The following is a 17794-nucleotide window of genomic DNA, read 5'->3' as shown; positions in this document are numbered from 1 at the left end:
TTAAAAAAGAATTTCAGTTAAAATTTTAAAAAATAATTAAATATTAGAAGCCTTAAAAAAGGAATTATAAGAAATGATAAAATTTTAAAAGTTGTTTAAATTGAAATCTTTTTAAAATTTTATAATCGCCGTAAAAGTATAATAATATTTAAATGTTTATTTAAAAAAATTATTAATTTATTATTTTTTTTAAATTACTACCGTTTTGAATAATTTTATTCAAAAATTCTAAAAAATAATTGATTTTTGGAAAAATTGCAGTTGTAATTTTTAGAAATAATTAAATTTCAAAAGGTTTTACATTGAAATTATTTGAAATTTCAATTAAAGTAAATAACAATAATTTTTTAAATATTTGTTTAACAAAAATTATTGAAGTATTGAATAATTTAATTTAGAGATTATGAAAAAAAAATTAGTCTTTTGAAAAAATATAATTAAAGTTTTTTGGAAGATAATCGAAAATAATTTATAAAATTGAAACAATTGAAAGTTTTGTCAAATTTCATTGAAATAAATTTAATAATAAATTGATAAGATATAAAAGTTATTATAGTACGATTATGATGCTATTATTGCAGTAGAATTCTAATTATCACTACTTTGTAATTATCACACAAGAACAAACGACTATAATTATATTGAAATAAGACAAATTACAAATTCCCTTCATTAATTTCGTCATATTCTATAAAAATGTATACAAAAATCATTAATCACATTTAAGCAGAAACTATTACGGGAAAAATTACATAATTAATAGAATCGTAAATGGTAATTAAAAAGAAAAATTGTTTATTTTCACGACACCAAGTGTGTATTATTTAAAACCCGACTTACGGCATCGAAATGATTTATTGCCAACTAATCGTAATTATCAATAACATAATTTCTGCAGAGTTGACGCAAATGTTGTCAATCCTTTGAATCAATGAGGACTTTTTAATTTTAATTACAATATGCACTCAATCGATTATTGTGCCCTCATTTTTAATTTTCGATACATTTAATTCATAATTAATTTTAATTTACAGTTAATTTGAATTTATAAATAATTTTCATTTACTTCTCAAAAATTATTTTCAAGTTTTCGATTAAATTATTTTCTTGAATTTTTAACTAAAATTCTTCTCTAATCAATAATTTTTGAGAAAGTCTTTTTAGAATTAAATTATTCGATGAAAAAAAAATTTGAATAAAAATTTTTCAAAAAAATTATAACATTTTCGGAATTTTTAATTAAAGTTTTTTAAAATTAAAATTTTCTAAAACTTTAATTTAAATAAAATACGTGACTCAAAATTATTGTAATAAAATTTTAATTTAACGAAGCAATTATTAATAATGAACATTCAGAACTTTAGAAACATAAAAGTACAATATTCAGTAAATATTTTAACACCTCATCGTTAATTTATTATTCAGAAACAATTAAATTTAAATTTTAAATTGTTTAACATTTTCTTAAATTATAATTTTTAATTGTTTAAGCATTTTTTAAAATTTAAATTTCAAATTGTAAAAATATCATTTAGAGAGGAAATTTAGAAACTTTCCGCAGATTAACAGATTGAGAAGACAAAGAAAAGTATTGTTTAAAGTTTAAACATTTGGAAGTGATAATATTCAAAAAAAATAATTGATTTCACATGAGAGATGTGTTGTCTGCATTACTAAATACAATTATAGTGACCTTGTCCCACAATAAAGTTTTTGCACCTTCACCGAAAGCAAACTCACGATGTTGACCTCTTTGAGCAAATATAATAGAAAAAAAAAGTAGCGTGTATATTAATTTCTCAAAGTAACCATTGTTTCTTTTAAAAGTATAATATATTTTGATTATAGTTTTTTTTTCATTTCGTTTTACAATTTTGTTCCCTCCCTTTTTTCTTGTTTCACTCCGAGAAAAGTGAGAGCGGCAAAGAGTTTGACCTTTGACGCATCCTCCGATTACAAATTGAAACAATTGGTTTTTGAAAAAATATTTATACACCAAAAAGTTCATAACCCAACATTCATTTATAGTGGAATTTTATTTCTTTCTCAAATTCAAATTTTATTGACGTTGATGAAGTTCATAACCTTTGCAATCAATAATTTAAAAGAAAAAATGTATTTTTTCACTCAAATATTTTTGCCTCGAAAATTTTTTACGTTTTTTGTTCGAAAACTTAAAAAAAATTATGCAAAACATTTTCTATACAAAAATATTTATGTAAATATTTTTTCTTCTAAATCTTTTATTACAGACATTGTTAACTTCATTAACGATTCTAAATAAAAAATTAGAGATGTTAAAATATTTCCTAAATATTGCGCTTTTTCTAAACAAGAACACAATTAAATTTTTAAAATTTAAATTTTAAAATTGTAAAATTAAAATTAATGATAAATTTTGAAAATATTTTTAATTTAGTTAATTAACTTAATTTAAATTAATATTTTTAAAATATTTCATACATTTTAAATTTGAAGAATTTTTGAAAATAATGTGATTGAGAAAGGAAAGAACTGTCACGAAGAAATGTAAAATTTAATTCAAAGGTTATACTTTAAATTTTTATTTGTTTTTTCTTCAAATTAATTTATGTTAAATATAACACAGAGGAGAAACTGTTAAATAACTCTTGGCTCAGTTCAAATATGGCTTCCTCAACTACAAACGCCAATAATTATGACTAGTGCATGAACCTGAAGCCATAGCATTCGACATTAAAATTGCTGAAAGGTGAAGTCATATAGGCGAGGAAAAAATAGAATTGTATCTCATCATTAAAAAATAGAAGAAGAAGTAATTCTCAATCTTAACTGTTGATCTCATCGTTACCTTCGAATCTATCAAAACTGTTATAAATAAATAAAGTTTTCCTTTTCCGTTAATTTATTTGCTGCTTTGTTCTAATTTTTTACTACTTTGCACTATTTATTTATTACTTTGCACTATTTATTTTGTTCCTTATACTGTTTATTTACTACTTTACTATTTATTTACTCCTGGCACTATTTATTTATTACTTTGTACTATTTATTTGCTACTTGTACTATTTATTATTTATTCAAACCTCGGATCGACTTTAAGGCATAAACCAAGTCGCTTTAGTCGATTAAAAATAGAAAAAAGGTCGAAAATGTCGTTTATTTACTTCAATGTTGCCACAAAAATTTTATTTTGTATTTTTCTGACCTTTCACTGATTTCTAAATTTAATTATTCAAAACTTCAATAATTTTGTTAAATAAATAAATAAATACTTCTTATTTGTTTTTCGACGGAAAATAAAATTTCAATTTCCGTCTTTCCGAAACTTAATAATTTTTAAAAGTTACAACTTCCAAAATTCTATTTTCAACAATTTTTAACTAAACTTCAATTATTATAATATAAATAAAAATTGCAAAGAATTTTATTAGGTATTTATGAAAATAACTAAATTCTTGCGAAGAATTTTATTAAAATTTTACAAAATCCTAATCAAATTCTTTTGAAGAATTTCTTTGAATTTTTAAAAATTAATTAAATTTCTTAATAGTTTGTGAATAATTGTAATTAATAATTTTACTAATTGATAGAAAATTAAACTCTTTTATACAATTTTATTAGAGTTTTTCTAAGTAATTAAATTCTTTTGAAGAATTTATTAAAGTTTTTTTTTTGAAAATAATGTCGTTTTTTAAATAATTTTAATTAAAAATTTTGAAGATAATTGAATTAAACAAAGATCTTTTTAAACTTTTTAAAATAATTGTGACTGTTAATAATTGTAATTAAATATTTGATTATTAAAGTTTATTAAAATTGTATTGAAAATAATTGAATTCCTGATAAGAATTTTATTATTTATAGTAAATAATTTAATTCTTGCGATTAATTTTACTACTTATAAAAATAATTTAATTGTTTCAAAGGATTCATTAAAATTTTAGAAAATAATTGAATTTTTTCGAAAATAAAATTAAAATTTTTTAAAAAATTAAATTCTTTTATGAAATTTTATTAAATTTGTAATAATAATAATTGAATTTTTGCAAAGAATTTTACTTCTTATAAAAATAATTTAATTCTTTCAGAAAAATTTTATAACGAATTAGGAAAAAAATTGAATTCTTTCGAGAAACTTTATTGAAAATAATTGAATTTTTGCAAAGATTATACTATTTTAAAATATAATTGAATTGTTTCATGAAATTTTATTAAAATTGTCATTCATTTTCATTATTAAATTTACACTTGAAAATTTTTCATTAAAATTTTTGAGAATTTAATTATTTTCAAAATTTACAATTGAGGCCTTGGATCCAATAACTCGCCCGACGCTCGGAGACACGCGTTAATACCAGTCGGGTAGCAGTGAGTGGCCCAGAGGCGCTCACTGCTCACTGACTGGCAGTTGCGCGTTCCTCCGAGCGTCGGGCGAGTTATTGGATCCAAGGCCTCAATTAAAATTCATCAAATGTTGATTTAAAAAAAATTGAAATAAAATACTTGAAACAAATCAATTGTTTTCAAGAACATTTTACAAAATTTTAATTATTGAGAATATTTTTTTAATTTTTATATTTCAAAATTTAATTAGAAAAATTATTAAAAAATAATTTTTGAAAGATTTGTCATTTTTCAGATTATAATAATCGAATATTTTGAAGATATTTGGAAGAAATGCCGCAATTTTTGAAAAGAAGTCGAAAAAAGTTGAATTTTTGAAAAATAGTCGAAAAAAGTCCCAATATCCAAGGTTTGTTTATTTTCTACTCTGTACTATTTTTTACTCCTTCTACTATTTATTTCCAACTTTGTAATATTTACTTGTATAACTTTCAAGTCTACTTGTTACAAATATAATTAAAAGTTAAATCATCGAAATTTTCACATGCACTCAAAAAAGAAAAATAATTTCATTAAAATCGAAAAAATAGATTAAATAAACCAAAGTACAAGATACGTGACTAAGGATTCAACCGGTTACCAAAGGATTTATATATTATTTGATATGGATAATAAAAATGCGAATAAAACATTTTTAGATCTGCGGAGAACGTGTAAGAAGATATTTAAGTGGTTTTGTTAGGAATTCAAGATTCTATTTTTGGATTTACTCGATTATTTACCTAGCATCTCTTTCGTGTAAAGATAATTGATAAAATTAAAAATACACTCTCTCGCAATTTTTCAATTTTTAACAAGTGCGTTCCAGTTCTTTTTTAATCTAAAATTGTATCTTTAAAAAAAACTTGTATCTCCAAAAACAAAAATTGTTACTTTCAAAGAAAAGAAGAAAATAATAAATTCACGCCACTCGTGATGAAAATAAATAATCCGAGTGTCTTTTTATAAAATTTCTGATTCACTCGAGAAGAAAAAAGAGTGCGGAAAATTCCAGTTGACAAAATATACTATAATAAGTTGGGAGGTGTGGACAAAAATGGTGTTTTTGGTTTAATTTGGATATAATAATGATGATAATGATGATGCACCTAATTTGGATTATAGAAACTTTTAAAGAGAAATGAGTCACTCCTTGTGACTCCTTATGGCTGATCTGGCACAACAGCAGTGAACACATTTGAAATTTTAGGCGGAAGTGGCAAAAAGTATAAGGAGTATCTTTTGCAAATGGGAGTGTAAAAGAGAAAGGGAATAAATGATCCATCAGAGGAGAGTTGCACAAAAGGGGGATGGAGAGGGAGGGGTGAGGAAAGGAAACCAGAATCAGTTCAGACATGTTTGAATGAGTCTCACACGCATGTTCTGCTTTGGTTGCTCCAACAATTCTAATATGAATGCAAACACTCTGACACGTGTGCACCTACTCTTCATGCACCCAGTACATTTTACAATTTATGTGACTTGTGGGCGTGTACATTTACTGCACATACGTTTAAGAAAAAGCGAGAGTAGACAATTACTTCCCAAAGTGGATATGCGAACATATACAGAATCTTTGTATCAAAAGTTCTATCAAGATTTCGTTTTCTCTGAAAATCTTTCTTCGAGGATGAAATTTCCATCTGTGACAATCTGTGACTAGATCAGAGTTGCCACAAAAATTAAATTTTGTTTTTCCCTGATTTTCTGATAAAATTTTGACTTTTTTTCTGACCCTAAAGATTATTCTGATTCACTCTTAAAAATTATTAGATACTCAAAAAAATATTCTATTATATAATTATTCGAAAACATCAATAGCTTCTATTTTTAAATAAATAATTTATTATTTTTTTTCTGTAGGAATGAAAATTTTTCAAAACATTTAAATTCAAATCTTCTAAAATTCAATAGCTTATAAAAAAATTTTTATAAAACATAAAGAAATTAATTAATGATTAATTTCTTCATGTTTTATAATAATTTAAGATGACCGAATAATAAAATCATTATTTCATATCATAAGAATATTAAAACTATAATTTCTTCAAAATTATTTTCATCATTTCAATTCAATTATTATTTTCTAGAATTTTTAACTAAAATTTTTCCCTAAATCAATCATTTTTAATAATTTTTGAAAAAGTTCTTTGAGAATTTTTAAATCTATTTGTTTACAATTCAATTTTACGTGAAATTTCGATTATTCGGAAATTCTTTAATTAAATATATAATTAGAAAATAAAACATTCAAATTATTTCAAAAAAATCCAATAAACTTTTTCAAAAAAATTAATTCTACACAATTGTCAGTTAAAAGCATGAAAAATTCATATTCTCAAAAATATTCGTTTGAAACCTTTTTAAAATTCAATTATTTCTAACAGTTCACGTTATAATGCGTTTAATATTCAATTATTAATTTATTACCTTTAGGTAATAAATTTATATTTAAATTAAATTTTATTAGAAAATTCTTCGAGAATTCAACTATTTAAATACAAAAATAAATAATTTATTCAATAATTGAATATTTCTTAAAATTGAATTTTTATGAAGAATTTTATCAAATTTTTAAAAAATAATTGAATTCTTTCGGCGAATTTAAAAAAAAAAATTAAGAATAAGTACAATTTTCTATCATTGCACTTAAAATTGTATAAAAAATAATTGAAATTCTGCGATAAGTTTTGTTATTTATATGAAACTAATTGAATCCTTGCAACAAATTTTATTAAAATTTTTTTTAAATAATTGAATTCCTGTGAAGTACCTATTTTATTTGTGAAAATAATTGTATTCCGGAGAAAAGTTTTATTATTTATGAAAATAATTGATCTCTTGTGAAGAATTTTATTCAAATTTTTTAAATGATTTTCTCAAAATTTTTAAAAACTTTTTGAAAATAATTAAATTTTTTCGAGAAATTTTATTAAAAAATTGTATACAATTAAAATCTAACGAAAAATTTTAATAAATTTTTTGTTGAAATAATCGAATTCCTGTGAAAAATTTTATTTGCGAAAATAATTGAATTCTTGGCATCGATTTTTGTTAAAGTTTCTTAAATAATTTAATTCCTATGAAGAATTTTATTTTTTACGAAAATAATTGAATTGTTTTGAAGATTTTTATTAACATTTTTGGCAATAATTGAATGTTATATTTTACGGAAATAATTTAATTCTATGATCAATTTTAATTATAATTTTTTAAATTTGAAAAGCATTTTATCAAAAGTTTTATTATTTACGAAAATAATTGATTTCTTGTAAAGAATTTTATTAAAATTTTTATAAATAATTGAATTTCTCAGAATTTTTTTATAACTTTTTGAAAATCATTTAATTCTTTTGATGAAATTTCATTAAAAAATTTAAAATAATTGAAATCTGACGAAGAATTTAATAAATTTTTTGGGATCAATTTTTATTAAAATTTCTTAAATAATTGAATTTCTAAGAAGAATTTTATTTTTTACAAAAATAATTTAAATGTTTCAAAGATTTTTACTAACATTTTTGACAATAATTGTAATTTCAAGAAAGAATGTTGTATTTTACAAAAATAATTTAATTCTATGATAAATTTTATTACAATTTTTCAAATTTATAAAGTATTTTATATCAAAATTTTTGAAAATAATTGAATTGTCGAGAAAAATTTTATTATTTGTGAAAATAATTGATTTCTCTCGAAGAATTTTATTCAAATATTTTTAAATTATTAAATTCACATAAAAAATTTGTTATTTGTGAAAATAATTGAATTCTTAATAAGAATTGTATTGAAAATAATTGAATTGTATCGGAAAATTTTATTAACTAAATCTTGTAAAGAATGTTGTCAAAACTTTTTTAAATAATAGGTAGGGTAAATGCACTAGTAGTCGGACACTTAAGGATACAATCTTAAATTATGCTTTTTTTCTTGAAATAGCAAATATCTACTGTGTTTATAAGCACATTATTAATTAAAGGAGTTCTTCAGGATTAAAAATCATATAAATTTGTTACAAATAGTTGAGTATTTAATAAAATATAAACATTTTAATAAAAAATTACGAATGCTTTAGTAGTCGGACACTTTTTCCCCTTGTTTCTATAGTCGGACATCTGTCAGATATTTTGAATTTATAAAAAGAAAAAGATAATTTTTTAATTGCTATCTGCTGGAAAATGGAATTAAAGCATATTAGAAGTTATTAATATAATATTTAAACCCTATAAGTTTTAATATTTATGATTAATTATCAACAAAACTTTGTGCCACTCATCGCGCTACTCGAAAATGATTGTATCTATAGTCGGACACCATGATTTTTAAAGCATTAAATAAAATATTTCTTGTTTCATTATTTTCGAAAATAACACTATTTTAATAAAATATAAACTTCACACATTCGTCTAGTATACTTTTTAAAGCAATTATCACAATGCATTATTATTTATTTGTCAAAAAACACGAAAGTGTCCGACTACTAGTACTGTCCGACTATACCCGCACTTACCCTATATTTTTTAAAGAATTTTATTTAAATTTCATTTTAAATAATTGAATTTCCGCAATCATTTGTAACATCTCCAAAATTCAATTTTTTAGCTTTTTTTACTAAAATTCTCTTTTTTAAATCCATTACTTTAAAAAATTAATTAAATATATGTGACGCTCCACGAGAAAAGAGACCTTATGACAAGAGTAAATAAGGTCCCTTTTCTCGTGGAGCGTCACATATATTAAAAAATTTAACTGATTTCAGAAGTATTTGAATTGTTAAAATTTGTCGAAAATTTAAGTTTTTTAAAATTTCTAATTAAATTCCTTAAAAATTGAAATTTTATAAAATATCAAATTAAAACCTTTTGAAGTTTTCATCTATTTATGAAAATTGTAAACGCAACTCTTTTAAAATTCAATTAATTTTGAAATATTTAAGTAAAATTATTCATTAAATAATTTATAAGTAATAATTTTATGATAGTTCTCTAAGAATTAAGTTATTTAAACAGAAATTATTGTCAGAAATAAAAACAAAACAGAAACAAAAAAGATACAAAAATTCAGAATTTTCTTATGAATTCTATAAATTTAATTTTTTTTCAGTACTTTTAATAAAAAATCTCTGACTTTTGCCTGATTTCCCTGACCAATTCTAATTTCCCTGACTTTTCCCTGACTTCCGTGAGTAGAAAGTATACACACTCTAAAAATTAAGATTTCTACAATTTTCCTCGTAGAATTTTATTCCCATGAGTCCGAATTATCCGACAGCATATTTCGAAACGAACTTAATTCTCCTCTTGTTAGAAGTTTGTAATGCGTGTAAAGCGAATGAAGCGTGAAATGGTAGCAATAAATCCTTAAAACTGAAAGAATCGTAAAAATTGAAAAATTGTACGAAGAGTATCACAGGAAAGTGCTAAAAACTCTATCGCACTGTCCCCTCGGCTCTTCGTTCGTATAGTAAAAAATTGCTCTTCGTTCTCTGCACAAAATCAACAACTTGTGTTAAATTTCTTTCGTACGACAAACGATTTTGAAAATTCCTCCAGAAATATATTTTTTAGCTTTTTTGAACTAAATTTTTAAATTTAATCGAAATTTTTTTTATTGAAACTACTTGTTTAATTAATGATAACACTTACGCTTCGCAGTATGGTTGTTTGTTGAAACCTTTGTAAGTGCGCATATTCAGGGTCATTCCACATCCTTGACACTTGAAACATTGTTTATGCCAAGTCTGCAAAAGAAGAAAATCAATTAGCACCAACACAACTATTTAAAATATTCTAGAAAAAAATCCGAAAATTTAACTCTATTTTGCAAAATAAATAATTTTTTTTCTAAATACAGGAAATCTACATAAAGGAAGAATTGTAAATTGTAAATCATAAATTGTAAATTCTAAATTGTGAACTGTAAATAGTAAATTAACAATTGATAAAATTTAGAATAAAAGAATCATTAATGATATGATTTATCTTCTTGGGGGAAAATATAGCAACGAGAGTTTTATCTAAACTGGATTCATCATCGCATGACAAATCGAGAGAAGGAGACAGAAAAATTAATCAGTGAGTCAGATTTGTGTTTTTTTATTCAAAAATCTCGAAAGACTAACAATTATATCTTCCTGATTATTTCAACTTCTATTATAACTCACATAATCTTCATATATAATAGACTCTCACCGAGACCGGAACTTCATTGCGACATCTGCTAACTTTCGACACGCGAAAGTAAAAAAAAACTCCCAAGAAAATTTCACATTTAGGCTATAAGCGGAATTTACAATTCAAACTGTATAAAAATTTTTTTTCTTATTAAAAATTATTATCAACGAATGTAAAATTTGATAAAAAATTATTGATGAATATAAAATTCGTTAACAATTATTAATGAATATAAAATAGAAAATTTACTGAAAATTATTATCAACGAATAAAATATTCATTCAAAATTATTATCAACAAATGTACAATTCGACAAAAATTATTATCAACGAATAAAATATAGATTCAAAATTATTATCAAAGAATATGAAATTCGACAAAAATTATTATCAACGAATATAAAATTCGATCAAAATTGTTATCAACGAATATAAAGTTCGACAAAAATTTTTATCAACGAATATAAAATTCGTTCAAAATCGTTATCAACGAATCAAAAATTCGTCCAAAAATATAAGATCAGTAGGTATTTAATTATTAAACATTAGAAAAATTCGCATTACAATCTAATTAAAATACAAAATACCCAATTAAAATGAACTAATTCAACTTTATTGAGAGAATTTGATCCGACACTTTTTGCAAAACTTGTAATATAATAATAAAAAAGGAGATTGTATCGAATTTCTCAATTTCCACAACTCTAAAGAATTCGTCCTTGAACTAATGAAGCTGGCAAAACCTAATAACGTTGTCGCTGGAAAAGTTGGACACGCACGAGGAAAAAAAATAAATTATAAACAATCTCGGGGTCGTTTGAAACGAATATAATAAATCATTGTTTGCCATTGAAAGTGAAAGTTCGTCCGGTTTTTACGAATCGTTCAGCGCAAATAAAAAAAAAAAAAAAAAAAGAAAAAAAGTAGGAGTCACCCCAGAGAAGAACAATGGCAGTAATATCTCGGGTAACGATTACTAAATAGCGAGTACACCGGATACATACCAGAGATGCCACAATTCTATTTGAGAGAAAGAGAGAAAATCAGATGCTTATCGAAGGAAAAAATTTAATGATGGACCTTTATTTATTATTCACACTTTCGTAATATTTATAAGAGAATACGAATCAAACGAATTCCACTGGTGTCATCTCGCAAAAGTTCTTTTCGCACAATAATCATCACACACTTCCTCTCCTCACAATCATGAAAATTTTTTATTTTTGTGCATAACTCTTTCTTTAATCCCACACTCATTATTCTGTTCTAATCTAAATTTAAAAAATATAAATAATTAAAATAAACGAAAATGAGTAAAAATAAAAAATATTTCTTTCCCATACTCATTATTATTCTGGTCTAATCTAATTAAAAAAATACAAATAATGAAATAAACAAAAATGAGTAAAAGCAAATAAGTATACCTAAAAATGAAAGAAAATAAATAAATAAAAATATAGAAAATTAATAAAAGTGAAAGAAAATAAAGACAGGGCCTCGAATCGAATTTAAGGCGCCAAAAAAGTTGCTTCAGTCGATTAAAAATACAAAAAAATCGAAAAAGTCGTTTATTTAATTCAGTATTGTCACAAACATGTTATTTTGTATTTCCCTGACCTTTTACTGATTTATAAATTCAATTATTCAAAAGTTAAATAATTTTGTTAGATAAATATTAAAATACTTCTTATTTGTCTTTTCACGGCGCGTAAAATTAAATAATGTTCAATTTAAGACCTTCTGAAATTTAATTTCTAAAAATTACAACTATAACTCTTCCAAAATCCAATTATTTTCCACAATTTTTAACTAAACTTCATCTCTAAATCAATTATTTTTAATAATTTTCCAAAAGTTCTTCGAGAATATTCAATTATTTAAATACAAAAGTTCAATTTTTATAATAATTAAAACTGTCCATTTCCAAATAATTGAAATTTGGTAAAATCTTCTAAAAATAATTGAGTTTTTCAAAAATATAAAAAAATCAAATTTTTGAAGAATTTTAATTATAAATATGAACATGATTTCTCCGAAATTTTAATGAGACTAAAAAAATTAATTTTCAATAATTTTAATTTACTTATTTTCAAAGTTAATTGAATCAGAAAAAATTATGATAAAACAATTCGAAGTTTTTTTTTAAATATTGTAATATCATTTTTCGAAAATAATTTAATTTCTTACAAGAATTTTTGCATAATTTCAAACAAACTAATTAATTTGTTGAAGAATTTTAATCAAAAATTTTAAACACGATTGTTTTCTCCAAACTGTTAAAAATGATTCTCAAAAATTTTAATATTATTATTTTTTGTATGTTTTTGAATTTTCGGAAATACATACGTAAAAATTAAAAATATTGAAAATAATTTAATTTTTAAAAATTAGAATGAAAAAATTCTAAGAATTATTTTTCTCAAAAATATTTTTTTAATAATATAATTTTTAAAAGCTAATTTTCATTAATTTTCATTTTTAAATTTACACTTGAAGATGTTTTCATTAAAATTTATGGCCCTAAAGTTCTGAACTCTCAAATGAACGAAATTTATTTATTTCTTCATTTTCCTCAAGTTTTGAAAGTTCAAATGACCAGAAAACTTTTTTATTTAAAAATTTGTCATGATTATTATTTATAAAAAATAAAATATTGAAAATTTTAACTATTTACTTGGTTAAAAATTAATTTTTTTAATATAGAAAATAATTTTTTTGCAAAAAAATACAAACTAAAAAGAAATAAAAAAATCTTCCTTTAAATTTAATTTTCTATCCCAATAATATTTTGCGTCACGTAGGTATTAGAAAAATAAATAATAAATATTCCAAATGTTTCATTTTTTGTTTAGTTATTAAAAGTCAGTAATTTTTGAAAATATTTATTTCGGCAATACACGGAAAAAAAAAGTACGTGAATCCTTTCTTGAAAGTGCTTGACTTTTGGATAGGACACAAAATACAAGGCTGTATTATATACTTTTTATTAAAAAATATAGAAAAGTCCTAGAGTTATTCTAGTACTAGTATGGGCAACAGTGTTTTTTAAATTTTAACGAAAAGTCATTTGTTCAGTTTTATAAAGTACGTGAAAGATTAGTTGACTGCGCTTGAAAATTCTGTAGAGCATGCGCAGTGTGCGTTGCGCGATTCTACCCAAGGTAAATGCCAGCTGATCGTCTGTTTCCATTTGTGTTAATTTCAGATGTGAATATACTACTATTTTATGAAAAACAAATAGTGTTAATATATATTTGTCTTCAAGAATTGACTTTCAAAAAAATATTTTTAATTTTGTGTTTCTCACAAAACAGAATGTTATGTAAGTATCAGTTTTCAGTGAAATAGCATGTCTCAGAAGTCGTGAAAAATTTCACCATGTGGTATATAAGAACAATTCGATACGTACTTTTAAGTGTTAAGTGTGTGTTTATATTTAAGTTATACGCGAATATATGTGTGTGTTATAGGTTAGTTCATAAGTGTTGACGAATGTCGAAAAGTGATACAATAATTGTTCTTTGTTTGTGTGATTAATTATCAATATATGTGAATGAATGAGTGAATTTCAGAAAAACTGTGTGAACAAGTGGAAATTATTTTTTTTATTTTACAATTTTTTTGAAAGTCAATGAAATTCTCAAGCAAGGTACTAGAATATTTCATTGACTGCTTTTGAAACTCTCATGCAAAATGACTAGACTGTTTTTAGTATTTTGTGTCGTATCCAAAAGTCAAGTACCAAGTCAATGAAACTTTCACGTACTTTTTTTTTCCGTGTAGTTTTCGTTCATAACTAACTTGTGCATTGTTAAAATTTTTGAGAATTCAATATTATTTTCAAAATCTGAAATTATAATTCTTCAAAAGTTGAATTTTAAAAATTGTAACAAAATACTTGAAGAAAATCAATTATTTTCAATTAAATTTTACAAAATTTTAATTATTCAAAATATCTTTAATTGTATATTTCGAAAATTTAATTAGAAAAATTGGTAATTAAAATAATTTTTGAATGATTTGTCTATAGTTATATTTTTCACACTATAATAATCGAAAGAAATTTCATTTTATAGAAAAATTGTGGTATTTTGTTGCAATATTTGGAAGAAAGTTCGAAAAAGTCGCAATTTTTGAAAATAAGTCGAAAAAAGTCACGTTTTTGAAAATAGTAAAAAAAAATCGAAAAAGTCAATATTCGTGGTCTGTAAATAAAAAAATAAATAGGATACAAGAAATTTATGAAAATAAAAAATAAATAGAATACAAAAAAAAAAATAAAAATAAATAGAAAATAAATTAAAAAAATATTAGAGACCAAAATATTTTTCTCAATATTTTTTCTCGAAAGGAAAAAAAATTCCTTTTATCTAACAAGAGATGTTTTTAGTTGAAAATACGAAAAGTAGACGATTATCAAACAGGTGGAATTAAAAATTTAATAACAGAAGAGAGGTGAATTAAAAAAAAAACAAAATAATCAGACAAGGAATGGCTCTTTCATTATGGGGTCAAAGTGATTACAATATCTCGCCAAGTAAAGAACATCTCTTGACGTCCTTCGTTTTTGAAATATATATATATATATATATATATATATGGGTGAATGCAAATTTACTTGCTATAGTTATATGTATTGTTTGTTCGAGACAACCGACTTATAAAAGAATTAACTTACATCAAAATACAGCTTGTTCACGAGCACGATGTGCAAATAACAAGAGATGGTGATCAAGATAATTACCAAGAATTATTCATTTTTTTTATTCGCACTATCGTCGAAATACAATAATTTCAGAAACAAAAAAATAAATTAAAAAAAAAACTTCTAAAATTGATAATTTTTCCAAGTTAGGAAAAAAATCAAATCGAATAAATAATTTTTTATTTAGATTTTTATTTGTCCAAAATCATGGATTATTGATAAAAAAAGAACGAAGTTCAATTTGAAACTGTCAAGTAGAGTGGAAAATCTACGTAGAAGATAAAATTAAAACGTTATAATAGTCTCTAATTAGGTGGAATCTAATTAGATGTTTTGAGAGATGAAAATATGTGACATTGAAGGGGGAAGATTAGATTTAATATTTTTTTTTTACTTAATAAATACAACCCGCAGGAATTTTTTCTTTTTTTATAGCGATAAGGGCCAATTTAGCAGCAATGACATTTGTAAAATTACGTTAGGAGAGAAAGAGAGAGGAAGAAAGAGAGAAAGAGAGGTCGAAGCCTCTTCGTCATTCGAGTCTGCTCTAATTGTCCTTTGTGCGTTTCAATTTTTGTCCCCGCCCTGCAACAAGCCTTGTAACATGAAACTTCAAGAGTTAATATCTCCACTCTTTTTTCTCTTATTCCTCTCCATCTTTTAGATCTTCAAAAGATAACATCCAATCTCAATGCAATAGTAAAGTTGAATCAAGAATTCATTTTGTGCCAAAAATTCATTTTCTTTCTATTATTTTCAAGGAATAATAAAAGATTCGAATTATATTTAGAATAATAACAATAATACTATAATATAATAAACTATAATATAAAATACTATAATAAACAAGCAAAAAAATAGTTTTAAGCAATTGTACGAAATAAACACAATTTACAATTCAGGAAAAATAATTTCGAGTATATTAATAGTAAAATTTTAAAAGAGAAATATTTTTAAAGCAGATTTACAACAAGGAAAATAATTTAGAGTATATTAATAGTAAAATTTTAAAAGAGAAATATTTTGAGAGCAGATTTACAACGGAAAATAATTTAGAGCAGCGATAGTAAAATTTTGAGAGAGAAAAAATTAAGAGCAGATTTAAAATCGGGAAAATAATTATTGAGAATAGAAATAGTGAAATTTTGACGAAATATTTTGAGAGCAGATTCCAAAAATATGTGAATTGATAAATTCAGAGATAATATTTATCTTGTGTCTATATTGATAGTTAGCTCCCAATTACAGCTGATAATGGAAATTCTCTTTTCGATTCTAAGAGAACAAATAAAAATGATTATTACGCATTTACACACAAACGTAACATTTCATAACACTGACACTAAACAAGTGTTTATCAATTTCATTACAGAATATAAATTTGCAAATGGAGAATTCTTGTCAATTTGAGATTTGAGCCAAACAAAAAACTGGACCAAATTTAAAGAAACCAAGATTTAAGAATTTTGTGAACAGAAAATTCGTGCACTTTCTACATAAAATTCAGTTTTTTTAAAGATGAAAATAATTTTTTTTCAATTTGGAACAGAAAAAAAGTTTCACGATTGCAACAAAAAATTAATTTTGTTTTCCCTGATTTACAGACAAAATTTTGACAAAAATTTGTTTTCCTGACCCTAAAGAATATTCTGATTCACTCTAAAAATAATTAAATAAATATTTAATCATTATTCCATAGAAATTGAGATTTTCGAAACATTTTAAATTCAACCACTTATAAGAATATTAATATAAAACATGAAGATATCGATGACTTCGAGTCGAATTATTATTTATAATAATTTAAATTTTCATAAAATTTATCAAAAAGAAATTAAATTATTTACAAAAATTCTAATAAAATCCTTCGCAAGAATTCAATATAATAAAATTTTTCACACGAATTCAATTATTTAAAAAAATGTAATAAAATTCCTTGTAAGAATTCAATTATTTTTATAAACAATAAAATTTTTCATACAGTATTTCAATTATTTTTAGTACAATTTTTAAATAAATTCCTTTAAAAATGTAATTATTTTCAAAAATTTTTTGCAAAAATTCAATTACATATTTTCATAAATAATAAAATTCTTCAAAAGATTTCAATTATTTAAAAAAAATGTAATAAATATTCGTTGTAAAAATTCAATTATTCTCCTAAATAATAAAATTCTTCACAAGATTTCAATTATTTTTAAAACAATTTTAAATAAATTTTTCGAAAAATGTAAATTATTTTCAAGAATTTTATCAAAATTCTTTGAAAGAATTCAATTATCAATTATTTTTAATAATTTTTGCAAAAGTTCCTTGAGAATTTTCAAATCCATTTGTTTACAATTCAATTTTACAAAATTTCAATTATTCGGAAATTTTTTAATTAAATATGTAGAAAATAAAAACTTGTCATAATTAAAAAAAAATTTAATTAAAATTTTTCAGCAAAATTAATTCTACAGAATTGTCAGTTAAAAGTATGAAAAATTCAAATTTTCAAAGATTATAATCAATTGTTTCAAAAAATTCTATAAAGCTTGAAAAATTCAATT

At 22.9% G+C, this 17794-nt stretch overlaps 1 protein-coding gene across 1 annotated transcript in view; it reads right to left on the bottom strand.

Annotated features, from left to right (window-relative positions):
- Window positions 1–17794, bottom strand: part of LOC122502755 (LIM and SH3 domain protein F42H10.3) — a 36401-nt gene that overhangs the window by 16905 nt on the left and 1702 nt on the right. Inside the window, exon 2 of the mRNA XM_043612949.1 lies at window positions 10011–10105. Within this exon, the coding sequence (XP_043468884.1) occupies window positions 10011–10105 (95 nt within the window). The remainder of the gene's footprint in view (window positions 1–10010; window positions 10106–17794) is intronic.

This window comes from Leptopilina heterotoma, unplaced genomic scaffold (genome assembly GCF_015476425.1).
Source record: "Leptopilina heterotoma isolate Lh14 unplaced genomic scaffold, ASM1547642v1 Lhet_237, whole genome shotgun sequence".
Classification (NCBI taxonomy): Eukaryota; Metazoa; Arthropoda; class Insecta; order Hymenoptera; family Figitidae; genus Leptopilina; species Leptopilina heterotoma.
The sequence above is the reverse complement of the archived record's forward strand: the minus strand, read 5'-3'. Positions and strand labels throughout refer to the sequence as shown.